The following is a 21,530-nucleotide window of genomic DNA, read 5'->3' as shown; positions in this document are numbered from 1 at the left end:
GAGGCAGGCGGATCACCTGAGACCGGAAGTTTGAGACCAGCCTGACCAACATGGAGAAACCCTGTCTCTACTAAAAATACAAACTTAGCCGGGCATGGTGGCGCATTCCTGTAATCCTAGCTACTCAGGAGGCTGAGGCAGGAGAATCACTTGAACCCAGGAGGCGAAGGTTGCATTGAGCCGAGATCGCGCCATTGCACTCCAGCCTGGGCAACAAGAGCGAAACTCCCATCTCAAAAAAATAAAAAAGAAAAGAAAAAGAAAAAATTTGGCAGGTCATGGTGGCTCACGCCTGTAATCCCAGCACTTTTGGAAGCCAAGGCAGGTGGATCACCTGAGAGTTTGAGACCAGCCTGGCCAACAAGGTAAAACCCTGTCTCTACTAAAATTATAAAAAATTAGCCAGGTGTGGCAGCCCATGCCTGTAATCCCAGCTACTTGGGAGGTTAAGGCAGGAGAATTGCTTGAGCCTGGGAGGCAGGGGTTGCAGTGAGCCGAGATTGCACCACTGCATGCCAGCCCGGGTGACAGAGCGAGATTCCGTCTCTAAATAAATAAATAAATAAATAAATAAATAAATAAATAAAACATGTTTTAAATAAAGTCAGGCCAGGCATGGTGGCTCACACCTGTAATCCCAGCCCAACCTGGCCAACCTGGCAAAACCCCATCTCTACTAAAAATACAAAAATTAGCCAGGTGTGGCCGGGCACAGTGGCTCACTCCTGTAATCCCAGCACTTTGGGAGGCCAAGGAGGGTGGATCACGAGGTCAGGAGTTCAAGACCAGCCTGGCCAAGATGGTGAAACCCCGTCTGTACTAAAAATACAAAAATTAGCTGGTCGTGGTGGCGGGCGCCTATAATCCCAGCTACTCGGGAGGTTGAGGCAGAGAACTGCTTGAACCACGGAGTCGGAGGTTGCAGTGACCCAAGATCGCGCCACTGCACTCCAGCCTGGCAACAGAGTAAGACTCCATCTCAAACAAACAAACAAACAAAAAAAATTAGCCAGGTGTGATGGCGGGCGCCTATAATCCCAGCTACCCGGGAGGCTGAGGCAGGAGAATCTCTTGAACCTGGGAGGTGGAGGTTGCAGTGAGCCAAGATCGCACCACCGCACTCCAGTCTGGGTAACAGAGTGAGACTCTGTCTCAAAAAATAATAAATAAATAAATAAAGTCAGCAAAGGGAAAGTTCATCTCCATCTCAAAAGAATTTAATAGACTATAATATCTCTGTTATCTACTAGCCAAAGAGATAACTCAAAACTGGCAGAGGCTTGTTTTCTGAATCACCCTGTTAGGAGTGAGTTACCCACTACTGCTCTGTAAGGACAGAGGAACTTTTACCTGGCACGGAGGTCAGCCACTTGATCAGTCATCTGCCCTAGCATTTTGCAAGTTCCCAGAATCTCCCTGCGTTCTTTGCCTGCACAGAGTTCACCAACTTTTCCAGCTTCATCTAAGATCTGTCTGATGGCCTGCTCACCAGCATCCCCTAAAATAAAGAGATATTCAACATCTACATTGTTGACACATTCATTATTTAGAGAGGATACTTTACAAGTCATTTCATTCACCAAGGAATGGATGATTTTAAACAAGACGAGTGAATAGAAGGCAACATATCTGATAGCTAACAGCCAAGCAGTGCCCTTAAACCATAGGGTGAGGTTTCAACAACAGACACGCAAAAAAAGATACTTGGAACAGTATCTATTTGGAGATACTAAGTAGCTTGTGGTAAGAATATGGATGATGAAAACAAAGTCTCACAATTTAATAGTATTTAGCACCTCCAACCTACTTTAGGTTTTTCACATTCATTCAAATATTAATCTAAAACAGAATAAATATTAGATTAGAAAATCAATAAAGCCTAGTTCAATAACCTATTTGGGTCTTATCTTTATACAGTCAACTTTCCAATTCTCATTGGCATCATGATTTAATCTGCTTAATTAAGAACTCTGTTGACATAAATGGAAGTCTGCTCAATGGGAACTGGAAGAGAAGAACTTTCATTCAAAATAATTACCTTTTGGATTCAGGGAAGGGGAGAACCAAAAATTTTGCAAAGAATGCCCAGCTCAATATGACTTACTCCTCCGTGATTAGAGGTGATCGAATCTATTCCCTTCATCCTTGTAAGGCCTACTACTTGCTTCAGTTACTCAGAACTATCAGATAATGGGGTATGCCCCATAATGTTACAGTAGTTCTCTCAGATGATGAGATTATGGGAAAATTTCTTTCTTTCATTTGCTTGGTTTTTAGCTTATCGTTGTATTGATCAGAAAAGCAGAACTAGAGGGTTACCTGGGGAGGCACTAGGGTCACGGAGCCAACCTTTGGCCTGGTTCAGTTTGGAGTCTATGGAGGCCAATGCTCTCTTCATGGCTTCAGTGTCCTTTTGGGAAGAAATCCCACAATTATTTTCTTTGCAAAAGTTGAGATACCATGATAGAAAGTAAGACAGAGAAGAAGTTACAGCATTAACATACATAGCTAAGGTAGTCAGTCCTACGAAGGCCTTAAAAATATTGTCACCACACCACAATTCTCATTTCTGTCAAAATGCAGCATCTTGCATGCAAATATTCAGTTAATTCTACTCTGTTGCTAAACAGAGTGGAATTGGGTTCCCTATTGCTAAAACTGTGAAAACTGGTAAAATTGCTCAAGCCAGAATATGTTTAATGTCTTCAGCAGGAAAAAGCCCTGTTGTCACATGCCTCATTATCAGCCTTTCCACTAGTCAACATTCATCTACTGCAGCCTTGCCAAAGCCCTTCCCACTTCAGGGAAGCCTCATTAGTATGTGGTGCCACAAATCACAGTTCTCTTACATCTTGTTTTGAAATGCACACACTGGATGATATTTCACTATATTCAATTAACTTGAAAAACTTGGAATTACTGGTTGGAAGAAACAATTGAAAATGTTAATCTAGCAGTTTAATTTTAATTCTACAAATAAACCCCTCAAAGTAATATAATTTAGAAGTGTTTTCTGACCTTCCCTGCTATTCCTCCTTAGTTCCCTTACTATCCCTCACCTGGAAGAAGATGCAGGATAGAATAAATGGGTCTCAGCTTATTTTTTACAATCAGGATTCATGAGGGCTATCAGGAAACTAGCATAAAATCTCCCAGGATACACCAGGAGAAGCTGAAACAACAGACTAATCACTTTAAATGTATTTAAGTATTTCCGTAAATTTTTTTAAACACATAAAAACACAGAGAACAATATAACACCAGCCATCTCTTAAGTCTCTATTTAGCATCTTCAAAGACCATCTATCCTCCTTTTTGCTGTAGGAAACTGACTCTTACAGAGTTAAGCCATCAAAGCACAAAGTTAACCTCTAAAATTCTAGGCAATGTCCTAGCTTCCTTCAGTTTCCAATCCTGCACAACTGGGGTTCTTAAAGGTGTTGCACCACTAGTTTTCCACACGGGGGCACCAGGAGCATCCCCACTTCCAATTCAAAAAAGATACAGCACTATCACAAATAAGCATTGGCAGCACCCATAGTTAGGCTCAAGGTCCACAACTGTTCCAAAGCCCCCTATTCAAAAGACAGATCTCTCAACTGTCGGAATCCCTCCTTCCCCTTCTAAACAGACACAGATGATTCTCCTGTTGAATCCTTGGCTATCTAAGGCTCTAAATAGCAAATTCTCAGCTATAGCAATGAAAAAGAAGTGAACTAAATTACCAAAAAAATTGAAAACAAAATATTTTTATTATCAAGTTATATGTAACCATGGTAGCTGTCAATAAAAGGCAGAATCATAAGAGGATCTATTTCAAAATCCACTTGTAATTAGAAGAAGATATGTGGTATTTTTTAAGTGCTTTGATTCTCAAATGGTTTGAATATCAGCAAATCTCTCCTATCATGTCTTAAATTAATTTGTGCAGAAAACGTTGCCTTCAAAATTAATGCAAAGGTCAACTTTAGCTTAATTCCAAATTAGCAAGGCCTGAATCAATAACTTTTTAAAAGACTTGAGGCCAGGCAACTCCTAACCTCAGAGAACTGGGTAGCCTTCAGGATCTAACACATGTTATCTAGGCATAGGTTTTCTTTTAATCACAAACTCTTACTTAGTAAGTGTGTGGACATCCTGGAGAATAATTATGTCAATGTAAAAATATTTCACTTAAAACCTGTTAAACCATTTTCCTAACACACTTTTATTTTCAGTGAGAAAAGCAATAGGTATTTATTACATTTCAAAAATCTAAATTCAAAGGGAAACGAAGGTCAGAAATTTTTATGTCTACTCTAACATTAAAGGCTACTAGTTAGGAAACTAAATTCAACTGACATGCATTGAATTTAATATGCATTCCCTGCAATGTTAGGTTCTGTTTTAGCTACTTTCCCCCTCCTTACCTCATTGAATCTCAAATTTAAATGTCCTTTAAATAATACTACAAATTAAGAAACAGGAACTGACTCCTACAAACCTAATTTGATCTCAGGTTTGTTGACTCTGAACCTCATTGCTTATCAAATGAAACAAGATTTTTTTTTCTTTCACCAAGGAGAGTTGCTAAAGATTCTACTAATCTCCAACAATAGTCAGCAAATCTCTGCCTTGTCAGTTTTGACTTTGGTTAATACTGTAGAGAAAATAAGCTCCAGAAATCAAATTCATAATCTACACTAACAAAAATGACTGCTTTTATTCTCCAATGCCCAAAAATGATTTGAAACACAATGGAAAAAATAGTTTTTGTCTATTCAGCATCCTCAAAAATCATTTCTTTTTTTTCTCCTTAATAAAGCTCTAATGGCCAGTACTGCAAGGAAAGAATGTAATTCTCAGGAAGTGAGTAATTTACTGCTCAGTGGGAGGTGTGACACTGTCAAGAAGTTAAAATTGAGAGATGTTCATTTTCCCCTAAAAGGAACCAATAGCCAATTTTGAATGAAGCTGCATTTAATAACTGAGACTTTCAATAAGTTACCAAAGTTTTTAACAGCATTAATTTTAGACAATTTCAGAGATTTAAAACAATAACTGAAAGAGCCATCTTAAATTCTTCCTGGAAAACAGTAGGTTATAAGTAATCATTTTATGTTAGTCATATCTAGTAAAAACAAACATGTCTAAGGGAATTTTTTTCTCCTAAGACTTTCATATATATTTCTTTTGAAAGGCAATATTTATTATAGAATTGACAGAATTCTGTCATAAGCATGTAAGTATACAAACAATGAATATGACATAAACAAATTCACTGGACAACTAGGACAGAAGTCAATTTGGGGATATATTTATAAAGGGTGAAAATAATCGTAACCCTTGTGGTCAGCCATGCTTTGTACCACAAACCATTTTGCTAAACCTTGTCATGTAGGTCTGTATATTTCAGGTCAGTATAATTCAGATATGAAATAGAAGAGAGAAAAACTGCACCTTCATTTGAGTATTCTTCTCTGTAAAAGCTCAACTTTGGGAAAAATAAAAGTCTCTACCAATTTCTTATCTGTTTTCGATTTGTTTTTCAGGGGATTTGTGGGTGTTGAAAGAGTGAAGTATAAAAAGACCAGGTCTAGTCATGTGGCTTTGGGGACAGCTGGCCTGAATCTATCTGGGTCCTCCCCCACCATGTTATGCTCCTTCTTAACATAAAATTCTTATGAATTCATGTTTTAAATGAAAAAAATACAGTGCCTTGGCACTCTTCCCTGCATACCAAAAGATGGAACGACAAGCTAAACCATTTGTACGTGCTTTCCTAGGAACTGAAACACTCCTTAAATTAAACATAGATTTAGGCCTCAGAACACCTGTGAATAATAATGACCTCCTTCTATGGACAATCAAGAGGAACTTCAGTTAAAAAAGTAAAGTCCTGCAATCCTAGGCTCTTGAAAATTTTAAATATGGGGAATAAGAACCTCTCTCCATGACTGCCCACCATACTCTCCCTTCTCCCTCCACCAACACCTGCCTTCCCACTCCATCCCCTTTCTAACCTCATTTCCACCTGCAAGTCAATGTTTTAAACCAGATGTTTCTGGTTTAAGATGTTTCTGGAAAGTATAGATTGGGCAGTAGAACAAAATCTTACAAACTACATTTAAACAAGAGAAAGTTGTCTAGTCCTGAGACTTCATGCAAGTTACCTTCTCTGGGTCTCAATTCCTCATCTCTAAGAATACCTTCCTGGCTCTAAAAATCTATGCTACCTATGAGTGCATGATCAGATGTACTAACCAAAGATAACTTAGATCAGAAGGGAAACATCAATTTATTTTGGGATTTTCTCCTCATGGGGAGCAGGGAGATAAAATATCATAAATGCCTGAATTAACTATTTCTCTCAAGCTCTTAGAGACCTTTCATTCTATTAGCTGCTAAAAACAAAACACTAGAACACTTGCTCATAGAAAGCCCACAAATGACCTTTTTTTTAATTTAACAAATCAACTCTTAAATCCCAATGGTCTGCAAGTAAGGGGGTAGTATTACACAATCACAAGTTCTAACCAACATTTCCTGCCTTAGTTAAGTTTGCTAATCTTCTGTATAAGGCATCTGAGTCACTCACTACTTTTACCCACCACCAGCCCAGGACCACAGTGGGGAGAGACCCACCACAGGAACTAATTCTGAATAATAGAATTTAATAATTCAAGGTGCAAAGCTGCAGGAGTGCCTATGTAGGGTTCAAAGTCTTAGCAGTGAAATTTTTTTTAAATTTTTTATCTCACTTCCTCTTAATTCTCAGCATGCATCAAGATACAAGTAATATAAATACCAAAAAAATTAAATGTAGAGCACTAAATTTACAAAGGGTAGAATTAGAATTGTGTTTAACTCAAATTCTTTTAATAAATAATGTATTTTCAGAAAAAATGCTAACCTGATTTTTAATGATCACTATAAAATGATTGTTGATTTAAGAAAAGGAAACTTTTTACTTTTAAAATAAGTGAAGTGTTTAAAGTCAAAGTTACTTTTAAATTTGTAAATGTGCAATTTGAATATAGGTATAAAAGGTAAAATAATCAGTTATTGCATTGCCTCTTTAAAATCTTAACTTATTCGGCAAGACGCACTTTTACCAAGAATTTTTTCCACTTACTTTCTTCCCCCACTTTTCTAGAGGAATCATCACTTTCCAGAAGAATACTGCACCAATGGGGAGGCATGAAACAAGTATGGTAAGACAAAGTTAATTATTTATTGGTAGGGGCGAGAAGAGGTGAAAGACACTGTATGCATTAAACAGAATGGGAACCCAGCAGTCACAGTCAGACAAAAGGTCTGATTAATTCACTGCTTACAGTGGAGCAATGAAAGATGCGTAATGCTACAAAACTGAAAAAGAGCCAAAATCCTAGCTACCAATTTCTATTTTCAGGGTAAAATTTTTTTCTATTTTTGTAACCAATAGAAATGATTACTCTTAGAGGGTGAGGAGCGGTAGAGTGGATGGGAACCAGGTTAGGAGGAAGACTTATCAGGTATATCTTTTTGCAGCACTTTGATATTTGAACCACATAAATGTATAACAAAAGCAAAATTAGGTTAAAAATAAACCTCTTTTTTTATTCTGATGTCATTAGGTTAAAAAATAAGCATCTCTTTTTCATTCTTATGGTCAGTAGATTAAAACATAAACATCTCTTGTTCATTCTGATGTCATCGTGTACTTGAGTTGAGCTAATTTAATTTACCTTCTTTCATTTCAGATGAAGTTAGTTTTGTAGCATCCTAACAAATTGGTTTTCCTCAGCATAAAACTGGGAGCAGCTACAAGACTGTACACGGTGAGTACCAGGTCTATTTCACTTGTATCCCCAAGTGCCTAATCCTAGCCCTGAAAACTCAACTGACTACATTTTTTTAATGAGAGAAGCAGCTCTTGATGGCACTTGCACAAAATAAAGTTCAATAACATTTATTCACTAAATGATGGATAGCTTTTCCCTTCTGAAAATAGAGAAACATTAAGGTTAAAATGCCTGTTCCTCCTTATTACTTTTTCTCATCTGCTAGAAGCAAAAGAAAGAGAATAAGCGAAGAGCTTGGGTTAGGGGAACATGAGGTCATGGAGAACTACAGCTAATTCAGTTTGGACAGCAAAACATGCAGTGAGCCACAGAATGAAGTTAGGAAGACCTTTAGACACACTTCACTTCTGTTTTCCTTTGGATTTTGAAGGCTAGGATTATTATGAAGGACAGGTGCCTCATCTAAGCTCTCTAGCCTACCCTCTTTCATTATGGCTTAAAACCTCAATGATGCATCTCCAAAAGCAAAATTTCAGAGCCCGCAAAGAAGACTGGTGGGAGAGGCAGGTACAGAGATAGCATCAGCTGGAAGTCTCCTTTCCCAACAGCAGGGTCCACAGGTAACTCAGGGGTCTCCCAGCTACCTGGGGAATCCTGCTCCTCAAATGAAGTCAATGGGAAAGACCAGGCCAAAAAAGAAATGAAGGCACCCACCAAATATAGGCAGCCTGATAGCCCACAGTAATGTCTTTCCTTCAGCTTTCCCCAAAGAAATCACTCAATATGAGCCACAGTCAGTCTCCCCAGCACTGCCTAGAGTCCCATATTAAATCACATTCTGACGCACATTCAAGCACAGTGTTATACACAGAATAAGGCATGGCACACAGCACAAAAAAACCTCACAGACATGCTTTTCTCTTTTGAAGCGAAAAAGAAACTAGAGGGCAAGAGAAAGCTTACCTTCTAAACGTGAGAAAAAGAATAAAACAAAAGAACAAAAAAAGATGCATAAAGAAGTCATAACAGGGAAGTGAAAGTTGTCAACTATGCAAAAGCAAAATTAAATAAAATATCAGAGTTAAAAAGATTTTACCATATAGATTTAAAATACAGTCTTAGAATCTATTCAAGAACTTCACATCAATGAGAAAATGTCTCTGTAAATAAATCCATAGTTAAAATAAGCTAACTTACTCTATATAATTAAATTAGCTTTCAGGGCAACAAGAGAGAGGGCTGGTGATTTCAGGCCCCAGCTTTTACATTACCTTATAGATCCCAGAGAACATACCGTTCTACTGAGCACCCAATGGAAGTCATACTACAAAATCCCTTCTTTAGTTGACTACCAGCCTTCTGGCTGGCCCTGGAGACATTGGGGTCACACATGGGAAAGCTACATCTTGGGGACAGTGTGTTCCCCCCACTGCCTACATCTTGGGCTCCTACAAGGAAAGTATAAACCCAAGTATCTCTGTTCCCCCAGACCTGAAAGCTTGGTTCACAGTCATTAAACAGGGAGCAGCAGACCAGAGCAGCAGCAACACAAAACCACTGCTAACAGGCTCTAGAAGGAATCTGCCAGCCCCTCTGGGGTCCTAAAAGAGATTCCAGACAAAGGGTGAAGGGATCCCTCAAACTAACTGACCAATGTGAAGACTAATATTTTAATTAAACCTTCCTTGGGGAAAATGGAATGATCAAGGGACACATCTAGAAATGCCAAGAGTTTCCTCTGTAGATTTCTCTGGATCAAAGATTGGTTAAAGAAAAGTTTTCCATAAAGTTCAGAATTACAGGCATATCTGTATCTTACTTAGTCAGCTGGGAAGAACCACCCATATACAAGGCAGAGCTCCCATCCACGGGAATATACTCTTCCACCAGTCCAACCAATAAGACTCCAGCCTGATGGAAAAGCTATAAATCTCAGCCTTAAACCAGTATCTACCCCACATGCCTATTTACTTGTTCTACCTTAGAACAAAGGAAATTAGCAAAGATAGCAAGTAACCTATGAAGCAGAAATGAAGAAGAAATTACTTTCACAATATCTGAGTACTCTTATGCTACAAAAATTACAAGATAAAGTATGAGACAGGTGCCAATCAAAACCCCCAGCCAGGGAGAGTTGGGGATTTTGCTTATTTCTCCACTAAGAACACTTACCTTGCTGGCCCAGGCATCTTCATCCCAAGAGGTGAGTTGTAACACACGAATTATCTCATTAATTTCAGCACTCATTTTTTCTACAGTAAAATTGCGATTTTTTAAAGCTTCCTCTATGCCTTGGTTTTTTGAGTTTTTAGTTGTTACAAAAATCTTCATAGCTGTAAAAATAAAAGATCAGAAACTAAGCTTGGAATTTAATCTTGTTGTATAACAATATTCACAAAAGATGTTCTACACTTTGGCTGTTTTGGGCTTTTAAGATCCTAAAATGAGTATACAAAACAAACACTACAAGTTTGACAATAAAGTTCCAACATTAACAACCTTTATTGTAAAAATAAAAAAAGAAAAAGAAAACTCAAGGTACAAAGACACCATCACAACATGATTAAGTAACTAATTTAACCTGCATATGCTGATGACCTGCAATCACAAAATATCTAATATCCTTCTAAATCTGTTATCATCCTGGCCCTCACCCTGTCTCCATCTACTACAAACCTAATGGGACAATATGAAAACTGTCAGTAATACTTTGAATGGCGTATCTTGCTGCCCCTGATCCCAGCAGAAGATCCCAAGATGTCAAGTTTATCATCCAAGATTTCTCTCAACATGTAGCTTGGATTTGCCAACCCCCAAACATAAAGAAGAAAAAAATAATGTCTGGGCGTGGTGGCTCACGCCTGTAATCCCAACACTTTCGGCGTGATCTCGGCTCACTGCAACCTCCGCCTCTTGGGTTTGAGCAATTCTCCTGCCTCAACCTCCTGAGTAGCTGGGATTATAGGCGTCTGCCACCAATCCTGGCTAATTTTTGTTTTGTTTTGTTTTGTTTTGTTTTGTTTTGTTTTTAGTAGAGACAGGGTTTTGCCATGTTGGCCAGGCTGGTCTCAAACTCCTGACCTCAGGTGATCCACCCACCTCGGCCTCCCAAAGTGCTGGGATTACAGGAGTGAGCCACTGTGCCCAGCCTCCTGAACTCTTATACTCATATGTCCTTTTTTAGCTACTACTTGAAACACCAAAGCAGGTAGCTGGAAGTCACAATGACATGAGTCACCAGATTTTTATAATAAAGTTGCCTTCTGAGAAATAACTAATTAACCCACAACTTGACTAAGATAATTCATATAAACCATGAGATATCTGGCATATACTAGACTCTCAATAAATGCTACTCCCTTTTGCTAGTCGAGAGAGCAGCTACCATGTTTGCATTTCAGAGCACTGCTCAATGGGAAGGTAGTCCCAGCTGGTGACTAAAGAACTGATCTACTCATGATGTAAACAACAGTTAAATATCTTTTAGGAAAAACTGGATTAATACACACTAAAAAGGGCTCTGAGTTCATGTCTTTATCATATGATGCTCTATAATATCCATTCCAGCTCCTAATTATTTTTCTATAACACAAAGGTGTGAAAATTTAATATCCTAGGCTAGAGTTTATAGAGGAGAGTCCACCTCCCAGCAAAGGGGCTTGTTAGAGCTTTAGGAGAACAGAATTAGGCCATAGGAAGGCAATTTCAAACAAAGAACAGGAGAAGGACAGCATTAGAGAAGAAGACTGGTTCTCAGCCAATCAGCTACAGCCATCATGTGATAACCAATCAATCAGGTCTCATTTTTACCTAGGCTGAAGGACATGCAGTGAAGCCACAAAAGAAAATGAACCTCAGGCCAAGAGCCATGGCTCACGCATGTAATCCCAGCACTCTGGGAGGCTGAGGCAGGCAAATCACGAGGTCAAGAGATCAAGACCATCCTGGCCCACATGGTGAAACCCCGTCTCTACTGAAAATACAAAAATTAGCTGGGCGTGGCAGTGCACACCTGTAGTGCCAGCTACTCAGGAGGCTGAGGCAGAAGAATCGCTTGAACCCAGGAGGCAGAGGTCGCAGTGAGCTGAGATCGCACCACTGCACTCCAGCCTGGCAACAGAGTGAGACTTCATCTCAAAAAAAAAGAAAAGAGAACAAAACAAAACAAAATGAACCTCAGAGTTTAGAACATGCTAACATTTTTCCCCCCTATAAAATAAAGTACAGGCAGGAAGTACCTGAAATGAGAACTGGCAGCAACTCTTTCACGGTGTTCATCGAGTTCACCAACATCACTCGGTGCTCCTGGTGAGTGAGCTCCTGCTGTCTCTCGTCAATCATCTTGGCCATCTTAGTCATTCCTGGGGCACAAAGAAGAAATTGTGCAGGATGAGTAGTGAAACAATCCCAGGTCTGGCTTTCTCAGTCTAAATCCATTATGAAATACTATGAAAGTTCAAACCGATTGCTCACTTATTTAAACAACAGACACCATTACTGAACTCTAATTTATGCAACATTACTCTTTTCAATGAAAGTAATGTATTAAATGTAAACACTAAATGTGATAAACATTTTCATATTTTGATATAAATACATTCACAAATATTAAACATCTAAATGAATAAATATATATTTATTAAAAAGAAATTCACAGGTAAGGGAAAAACATTTTGCCAGGCTTCTATGCATACAGGTTTCAGGCCATGTCTCTGAACTCTGTGCTAAAAATCTCACATGAGCCTAGTACTGAATCTAGTGGCTGAAAAAAGTTCTAAGAATAACAATGATATGTTTTGTTTTCATATTTCTATTTTTCTGTACTTTCCAATTTGTCCAAAATAAGCATGTACTAGTTTTATAATTAGAAACAAATAGAAATATTATAAAAATAATTATAGGGATGACAGTGTTTGAAAGCATCTGGTGTTTTGGAATCACTCTGCTAGCACTTTTTGTTTATGTTGGTTGTTATTCAAAGGCGCTATGTGATTCTCTAAAGCTTTGATTTTCAAATTACTCCTAGGATTTCTCAAGTTGTCTCACAGACCATCAAGACCAAAGATAAGCAGAGGTGGGGCTGCTCCTGCTTCACCTAAAGTAGCTCCATTTTGTCTTTTTTTGTTTAGGGATTCTGCATAAGATTCCATTTGGGGAAATATAATTTTCGCCAGTATTATGAGAAATTTTAAGAGGACTACTCTAAAGCCACCAGAGAAACCTATTTCCAGGTGATCTTCAGTGATGGCTCAAATTCTTAACTGCCATTAAGTTTTACAGAACACCTACACTGGAACCTCATAAAAATGCTGTTAATTAAAAATCAACATTTCACATAAAACAAATGAATTTTATAAAGTGATAAAAATCAAGTTAAGCAGGTTAAACATCTAACATATCTTGTCATTGGTCTCATTCATACTTTAAAGACCCTCAAGTTCATGTTATATGTCTGTAACATCAAAAGCTGGTAGCCGTTTATATATTTTGAATATTTAATGCTCAGATGCCTGAATAATCATTTCAAAATAAGATTTAACCACAATAGCTCTTCTCTCCTAGGTCTGATTATATTATGCAGCCTTGGGTTAGGGCATGAATCCATAATAGTAGGCAGGCTAATTAGCAAGCTAAGAGGTCATAAAGAACTACAGGCCAGCTGGCAGACAGTGAAGGAATGCTGTGTAATGTGGAATGGAGAGGTCAGGATGCAGGATGGCCTTCAGCATTACAGTAACAGAAAAGTATTTCCTACATTCTCCAATAGCAGTATTTGCAATGTTTGGTTTAATTCATTTGACAAGGCAATATATAGAAAGCAGATTCAGATACCAGAGATAATGACATCACCTCAAAGCACAGCATCATCTCCATCAACAGAGCAGACACCTGAAAGCCCAATGCATCTTCACCTATCTTCTGCAAAAAGTAGGAAGAGGGTACCCTTTCCTTTGGCTCCAACATGGACAATCCTTAAAAAATGTTATAGAAATTGGATAAAACTAACCTGGCCCAAGATTCTTTGTGTAAGTGACCAAATCTTCCATAGTCTCCACCACCTCTGCCACTGTAAGATATTCCAAAATTCCTTTGCAAACTCTAATAATTTTACGGACCTGAAAAAATATTTCAGAGTATTCAATCACATGGGTGGACAACTAGCAAACACGGTAACACAGATGTGCAGCATTCAACATATTTTCATTCTAAACAATCATCAATCTTCCATTATTATCTTCAAGAGTAGGCTTTTTGTCTCAGATTGCCTACCTCAGCCTCATCGAAGGTAAGGAGCAGGTCTGATGTTCCAGAGAGGATGCCCCTTGACCCATCAATTAGATAATCTCGAGCAGGCACTGAGTAAGGGTCTGACTGAAGCATCTGAGCTGCCTGGACAAGCTTGGTGCAAGCATTCTCAACCCTATAGGGAAGAACACAGGTTAACACACCGGCAGAACCACACAGAAGAATACCATATGCAAATACAAAGAGAGAATATGCATGTAAATTCACAGTTTTTTTCCCTACATGAAAAATAGCCAAGACCAATTGATAATAGAACCTACGTTTTTAGATTTTACAATTTAGGCAGGACACAGTGGCTCATGCCTGTAATCCCAGCATTTTGAGAGACCCTGTTTCAAAAAGAAAATTACAAAATTACAGGTAAAAGCAGCACATTCATTCAGTGCACTGCCCTTATTCTTTATTTCCTGACAACAAAAAATGACGAGAAAACATCTGGGCTCTTTGACTTTAGGTTGCTCTATCTCTGCAATGCCTTTGTTTCCTTATTCCTCCCCACCCTATACACACTGCCATTAAAAGACACTGCACAAAGAACTGAAATCCTTCAGTTCTTTGCTGAAATGTTAGATCATTTTCAGATCTAACATCTGGAAATAAAATGCCAAAGCATGGTGTTAAGTGAAATTTAATAACTAAACAAAGCAAAGGAATAGGAAGAAACACAAAGAAAAAGTATGAGGCAATGCATAAATTTCTCACTCATTCATCTAGCTAAATAAATTTGTTTGATAAATCCATTGGACCATTTGAAAATATATTGTTAAAAGAAAATAAAAACAAAAATTTAAAAATTAAAATGAAAATATATTGTTAATTAAAGGTTACTATTATTAGTAACTAAGCCAGTTATTAATAGTTTAATATTAATATAAGTAACCAGGTCAGCCAAAGGTTGAGTGGTGGAAGGGGAGCTGGGGGGCGATTCATTTAAAAGAGGAACCCAAAATGCATACACCAAGTATTCTGTTTGCCTTCCTTGTACTAATAAAATGTATTCATTCATTCATTCAATTATTCATCCACACAGAGTTGAAAATAACCTAATAGATCATCTCCTCTAGTCTCATATTCAATATAGCCATTATGTTGTGACTGACTAACTTACAAAGATAAGGAACAAACTGCTTAAAGTTAAAATGCTTAGCCAGAATTATACAGTCTCATTTGAAAACATAGAAAATGTCACCTGCAAATAAAAGCCTATCTCACCAGGTTCTTTTGAGGATAAATGAAGTAATACAGAAACTCCACAAGTTTAAAGCAGTATTACATTGTTAACAAGTAGAATTAAACCAACTTATGAATTTCAACTACATAAAAAGCACTGGGCTGTGGACACTGTAGGTATGTATATAAAGATGTAAAAAGCACTATTCTAACTCTCGAGGAGCATACTTTACTAAGGCAAGACACAAACATTGGCAGAATAAGCCAATACATGGCCGGGCGCAGTTGGCTCATGCCTGTAATCCCAGCACTTTGAGAGGCCAAGGTGGGCAGATCACTTGAGGTTGGGAGTTCGAGACCAGCCTGGCCAACATGGTGAAACCCCGTCTCTACAAAAAATACAAAAATTAGCCAGGCATAGTGGTGGACATCTGTAATCCCAGCTACTCAGAGGCAGGAGAATCAGAGGTGGAGGTTGCAGTGAGCCGAGATCATGCCACTGCACTCCAGCCTGGGTGACAGAGTTAGACTCTGTCTCCAAAACAAACGAACAAACAAACAAACAAAAAAACATAAGGCAGTATATAATAAATATCAGTGAAGGGCAAGACCTGTTTGATGTGGCTTTTGATCAGGCTTAAAGGACTGGCTATTTTGTTCTTTTTAATTTTAAAATTAAAATTTTAATTTTATTTTAAATGTATAATATATATTCATACATATTACACAAGCATATACACATATTTAAAACCAAAAGGGCATACAATGAGAAATCTCTTTCCCTTCACTATCTTCCATGCACTCATTCCATCCCACTTGCAACCAATACTGAGTTTCCTCCAATGTTGTATTTCCTCTGTATGTAAATGTCTTCATAAAACATTTCAGGCCTCAAAGAAGCAAAAATGTACATTTCCCCACTTTTTTACACAAATAGGATCATATATGGTCACTCGCTGCATTCTGCTTTTTACATTTATGTGTTGTTCTATTAAAAGTACATAAAGAGGGCCACGCATGGTGGCTCACACGTGTAATCCCAGCACTTTGGGAGGCCAAGGCAGGTGGATCACTTTAGGTCAGGATTTCGAGATCAGCCTGGCCAACATGGTGAAACTCTATCTCTACCAAAAGTACAAAAATTAGCCAGGCATGGTGGCAGGCGCCTGTAATCCCAGCTACTGGGGAGGCTGAGGCAGGAGAATCACTTGAACCCAGGAAGCGGAGGTTGCAGTGAGCCGAGATCATGCCACTGCACTCCAGCCTGGGCAACAGAGCAAGACTCCAAAAAAAGAAAAAAGAAAAGAAGAAGAAGAAAAAAAAGAAAGAAAAGTACATAAAGAGCCTCCTCCTACTTTTATAAAGCTACATAATAGCCCAGGCTAATAGTTATTAGTCTGCTGTGATGAATCACCTTGAATACATGTAATTTTACCCTGTATGTCTGTAGGATACATTTTAGATATAAAATTGCTGAGTCAAAGGTATGCATATGTATAATTTTTAACAAATGTTGCCATATTGCAATCTGCAGAAGTTATACTAAACAGTTCTTACCTTCTCACCAGTTCAAATTTTGGATCTTCACCAATAATAAACCAAAATTGGATCCAAACATAGTTTCTTTTCAATTGAGGTGAAATTCATGTAACATACAAATAACCATTTCAAAGTGTACAATTCAGTAGCATTTAGTGTATTCACAGTGTTGTGCAACCACTGCCTCTCTCTAGTGCCAAAACTCTTCATTATCTCAGTAAAACACGCAATACTCATTAAGTAATAACTCCCTATTTTCTCCTTCCCCCGTCCCCTGATAACCGCTAATCTGCTTTCTGTCTCACTGGATTTGCCTATTGTGGAAACATCATACAAAAGAATTCATACACTATGTCTGGCTCCTTTAATTTAGCATGTTTTTGAGGTTCATCCAAGTTGTAGCCTGTATCAATACTTCATTTTTTTTTATGGCTGAATAATAATATTCCATTGTATGGATATGCCACAGTTTGTTTACCCATTAATCTACTTATGAACATTTGAGCTGTCTACACCTTTTAGCAATTATGAATAATGCTGCTATAATGTTTTCATTTCTCTTAGTTATATACCTAGGGGAGGAATTGCTAGTTTATATAGTAATTCCATGTTTGATTTTTTGAGAAACCACAAAACTATTTTCCAGCACTGTGCCATTTCACATAAGGGCTCCTAATTCTCCATATCCTCACCAATGCTTGTTATCTTTTTTTTTTTAAATAAAAGCCACCCTAGCAGGTGTGAAGTGGTATCTCATTATGGCTTTGATTTGCAATTCCTTAATGATCAATGATGGTGAACATCTTTTCATGTGCTTGTTGTCCATTTCTACATCTTTTATGGAGAAATGTCTATTCAATTAGGCCCATTTTTCAATTAGGTTGTCTTTTGGGGCTGAGTTGTAAGAGTTTCTTAGATAAGCTAGTTATTAAACTCTCATCAGAAATACAATTTGCAAATGTTTTTTCCCAGTCTGTAGGTTATCTTTATTCAATATAGTGTTAATTTCCATTGAGGTTGAGGATTTTCATAGTTTTTAAGTTACAAAATAAAATAACACATGTAAAAGATTGTATAAATTTTAATTCAAACAAACACCATCTACCTAAAAGTCAATAATCATTTTATGCCAGGTGCAGTGGCTCATGCCTGTAATCCCAGCACTTTGGGAGGCCAAGGTGGGCGGACTGAGGTCAGGAGTTCAAAACCAGCCTGGCCAACATGGTGAAACCCCGTCTCTACTAAAAATACAAAAATTAGCTGGGCATGGTGGCGGGCACCTGTAATCCCAGCTACACAGGAGGCTGAGGGAGGAGAATCAGTAGAACCCAGGAGGCAGAGGTTACAGTGAGCCAAGATCATGCCACTGCACTCCAGCCTAGGCAATAGAGTGAGATTTAGTCTCAAAAAAAAAAAAAAAATCATTTTATAAAATAGTACCAGGTACTTTAGAACCCCACCTTAACCAAATCCTCCTTCCTATTCTCCAGAGATAATTATTACTCTGAATGTTGTTAATTATTTTCTTGATTTTCTTTATACTTTTACCACCTATATATGTATACATACCTAAGCAATTTTTTGTTGAGTTCTGCCTATATTGGAACTTAAGCGGAATCATACTGTTATGCATGCTTCTGTGACTGTTCTTTTTGTCCAACATTATAATGTTCAGTCCATCATGTTAACACCTGTAGCTACTATGTTGTATTCCCCTGTGAGAATATACCAAAATTGGCCAGGCATGGAGGCTGAGGCAGGCGGATCACCTGAGGTCGGGAGTTCAAGACCTGCCTGACCAACATGGAGAAACTCTGTCTGTATTAAAAATACAAAATTAGCTGGGCGTGGTGGCACATGCCTGTAATCCCAGCTACACGGGAGGCTGAGGCAGGAGAATTACTTGAACCCGGGAGGCAGAGGTTGCGGTGAGCTGAGATCGTGCCATTGCACTCCAGCCTGGGCAACAAAAGCGAAACTCCATCTCAAAAAAAAAAATATATATATATATATATATATACCAAAATTGATTTACCCATTCTACCTCTGCTGGATGTTAGAGGTGTTCTAGGTTCTTGTTTCTGTTATTAGTGTTAATATGAATAATAGTGCTGTGAAAATTTTTATTCTGGCTCCTGGTACACATGAACAGAGTTTAGATTATATATCTAGTAATGGAAATACTAAATTACAGAAAATAAATATATTCAACTTTACCAGGGAATGACAAACTGCTTTCCAAAATGATTTTATCAATTGAATACTTCTACCAGCAGTATACAGACTTGATCCTCATCGTCTGAACTTTTAATATGCCAATCTGGTCAATGTGAAACGATAAACTATTGTGAATTTAACTTGCTTTTTTTTTCTTTTTTTTTTTTTTGAGACAGGGTCTCGGTCTGTTGCCCAGGCGGCAGGTGCAGTGGTATAATCATGGCTCACTGCAGCCTCGACCTCCTGGTCACCTCCCACCTCAGCCTCTCAAGTAGCTGGGACTACAGGCACAGACCATCATACCCAGCTAATTATGTTTATTTTTTGTAGCGATGGAGTGTTGCCATGTTGCACAGGCTGGTCGTGAACTTACGGGCTCAAGCAATTCATCCATGTCAGACTCCTAAAGTGCTGGGGGCCAGGCACAGTGGCTCACACCTGTAAACCCAGCACTCTGGGAGGCCGAGGTAAGTGGATCACTTGAGGTCAGGAGTTGGAGACCAGCCTGGCCATCATGGTGAAACACTGTCTCTACTAAGAATACAAAAATTAGCCAGGCATGGTGACAAGCGCCTGTAATCCCAGCTACTTGGGAGGCTGAGGCAGGAGAATTGCTTGAACCTGGGAGGCGGAGGTTGCATTGAGCCAAGATCACGCCACTGCACTTCAGCCTAAGCGACAGAGTGAGACTCAGTCTGAAAAAAAAAAAAAAAAAGTGCTGGGATTATACATTTGAGCCACTGTGCCCAGCCCTGCATTTTTCTTTTATTAATAAAACTGAGGATTGTTTGTTTGTTTGTTTCACTGTTTACTGGCCCCATGGGTTTTGATACGTAGTGTTTTTGTCATTCATTTTTAATTGTCACTGTGATTTATTTAACAATGAATTGTTTGGGAATTTTAAAATATACTTCTACATATAAAGGACTCTTCCTCTTATCTTCTGATCATTGATTTATCATTCAAATGAGTTGTGTAGAAAATGTGGTCTTAAGGCACTAAAATATATTTAGGCTAGCTTCATGGCTTAACATATGATTTATTTTTATAAATTTTCTATGTGTTATTAAAAAGAATGAGTGATCCAAATTTTAGGAAAAATATTTTTCCTAAAAGTGTCTTTTGACACTTAAAAGTGTCTTTGTGGACAGGCACAGTGGCTCATGCCTGTAATCCCAGTACTTTGGAAGCCCAAGGCAGGAGGATCACTTGAGCTTAGGAGTTCCAGACGAGCCTGGGTAACAGAGCAAGATCTCATCTCTACTAAAAATTTTAAAAAGATAGGCAGGCACGGTGGCTCACACCTGTAGTCCTAGCTACTCAGGAGGCTGAGGCAGGAGGAGTGCTTGAGTCCAGGATATCAAGGCTGTAGTGAGCTATGATCATGCCACTGCACTCCAGTGTGGGTGACAGAGCTGGACCCTGTTTCAAAAAAAAAAAAAAAAAGTGTCTTTTGTATGCTAATAAGATGACTAGTGGCTGGGGGACCCTAGATAGCTTCAAAACGGGAGCTGGTTCCAGAAACATCAAGGCATGGTCAGAGAGTTTCTGAGTTGGTGAACACATCTGGGTGCTGGGAGGTGGTGCACCCAGGCAGCATGAAATCTTCCTCATCATATCTTGCCCTATGCATCTCTTCCATTTGGCTGTTCCTGGGTTGTATCCTTTATAATAAACTGGTAACTATTTGAGTAAAGTATTTCCATGAGTTATGTGAGCCATTCTAGCGAATTAACAAACCTGAAAGTGGGGAGTTGTAGGAACTCCCAACTTTGTAGTAAAGTCAGACAGAAGTGTGGGTATACCAGGCACCCAATACTTGTGACTGGTATCTGAAGTGAGGATAGTTTTATGGGACTAAGCACTTAAACCTGTGGAGTCTGACACTAACTCTGGATAGTTAGTGTCAGAATTGAATTGCGCTGCTGAATACCAAGTTGGTGTCTGAAGAGTTGGAAGACTGGTTGTTGGTGTGGAAAAAAAAAGCCACACATCTGGTATCAGAAGCGTTGAGTAAAAACATCCCATTATTATATACATCAACACTTATCTACATTTACCAACAAACTGTCCAGTATCTTGGCTCATCATTCCCTCTTGTATTTCAGGCTTACATCTGGGATCAGCGGACTTGTCTGAAGTACATTCTTTAGGATTTCCTCTAGTAAAAGTCTGCTGGTGACAAAATGTATCAGTTTTTGTTTGATAATGTCTGTTTTGTCCTCATTCTTCAAAGACTATTATAGCAGTACAGAATTCTAAGTTGACAGTTATTTTATTAGCAAACTGAGGGCATTATTTCACTGACGTGGCAATGGAAGCAGGAGAGAAGGAGGTATGATAATGAAAGCAGAGACTGGAGTAATGTGGGGCTACAAGCCGAGGAAAGCAGGCAGCCTCTAGAAGCTGGAAAAGGCGAAGAAACAGAGTCTATTCTAGAGTTTCCAGAAAGAATGTGGCCCTGCTGACTCACTTTGGACTTCTGGCTTCCAGAACTGTAAGATAATAAATTTGTGTTGTTTTAAACCACAA

The 21,530-nt window shown here is 38.6% G+C and overlaps 1 protein-coding gene across 2 annotated transcripts in view; it reads right to left on the bottom strand.

Annotated features, from left to right (window-relative positions):
- Positions 1-21,530, bottom strand: part of VCL (vinculin) — a 119,291-nt gene that overhangs the window by 34,955 nt on the left and 62,806 nt on the right. For both annotated transcript variants that reach the window (XM_001147346.7, XM_507854.8), the window contains exons 3-8: positions 14,037-14,187; positions 13,774-13,882; positions 12,005-12,127; positions 9,939-10,099; positions 2,320-2,410; positions 1,351-1,498 (exon numbers count right to left, since the gene is read on the bottom strand). In XM_001147346.7, the coding sequence (XP_001147346.1) occupies positions 1,351-1,498; positions 2,320-2,410; positions 9,939-10,099; positions 12,005-12,127; positions 13,774-13,882; positions 14,037-14,187 (783 nt within the window). The remainder of the gene's footprint in view (positions 1-1,350; positions 1,499-2,319; positions 2,411-9,938; positions 10,100-12,004; positions 12,128-13,773; positions 13,883-14,036; positions 14,188-21,530) is intronic.

Source organism: Pan troglodytes, chromosome 8, assembly GCF_028858775.2.
Source record: "Pan troglodytes isolate AG18354 chromosome 8, NHGRI_mPanTro3-v2.0_pri, whole genome shotgun sequence".
NCBI lineage: Eukaryota > Metazoa > Chordata > Mammalia > Primates > Hominidae > Pan > Pan troglodytes.
The sequence above is the reverse complement of the archived record's forward strand: the minus strand, read 5'-3'. Positions and strand labels throughout refer to the sequence as shown.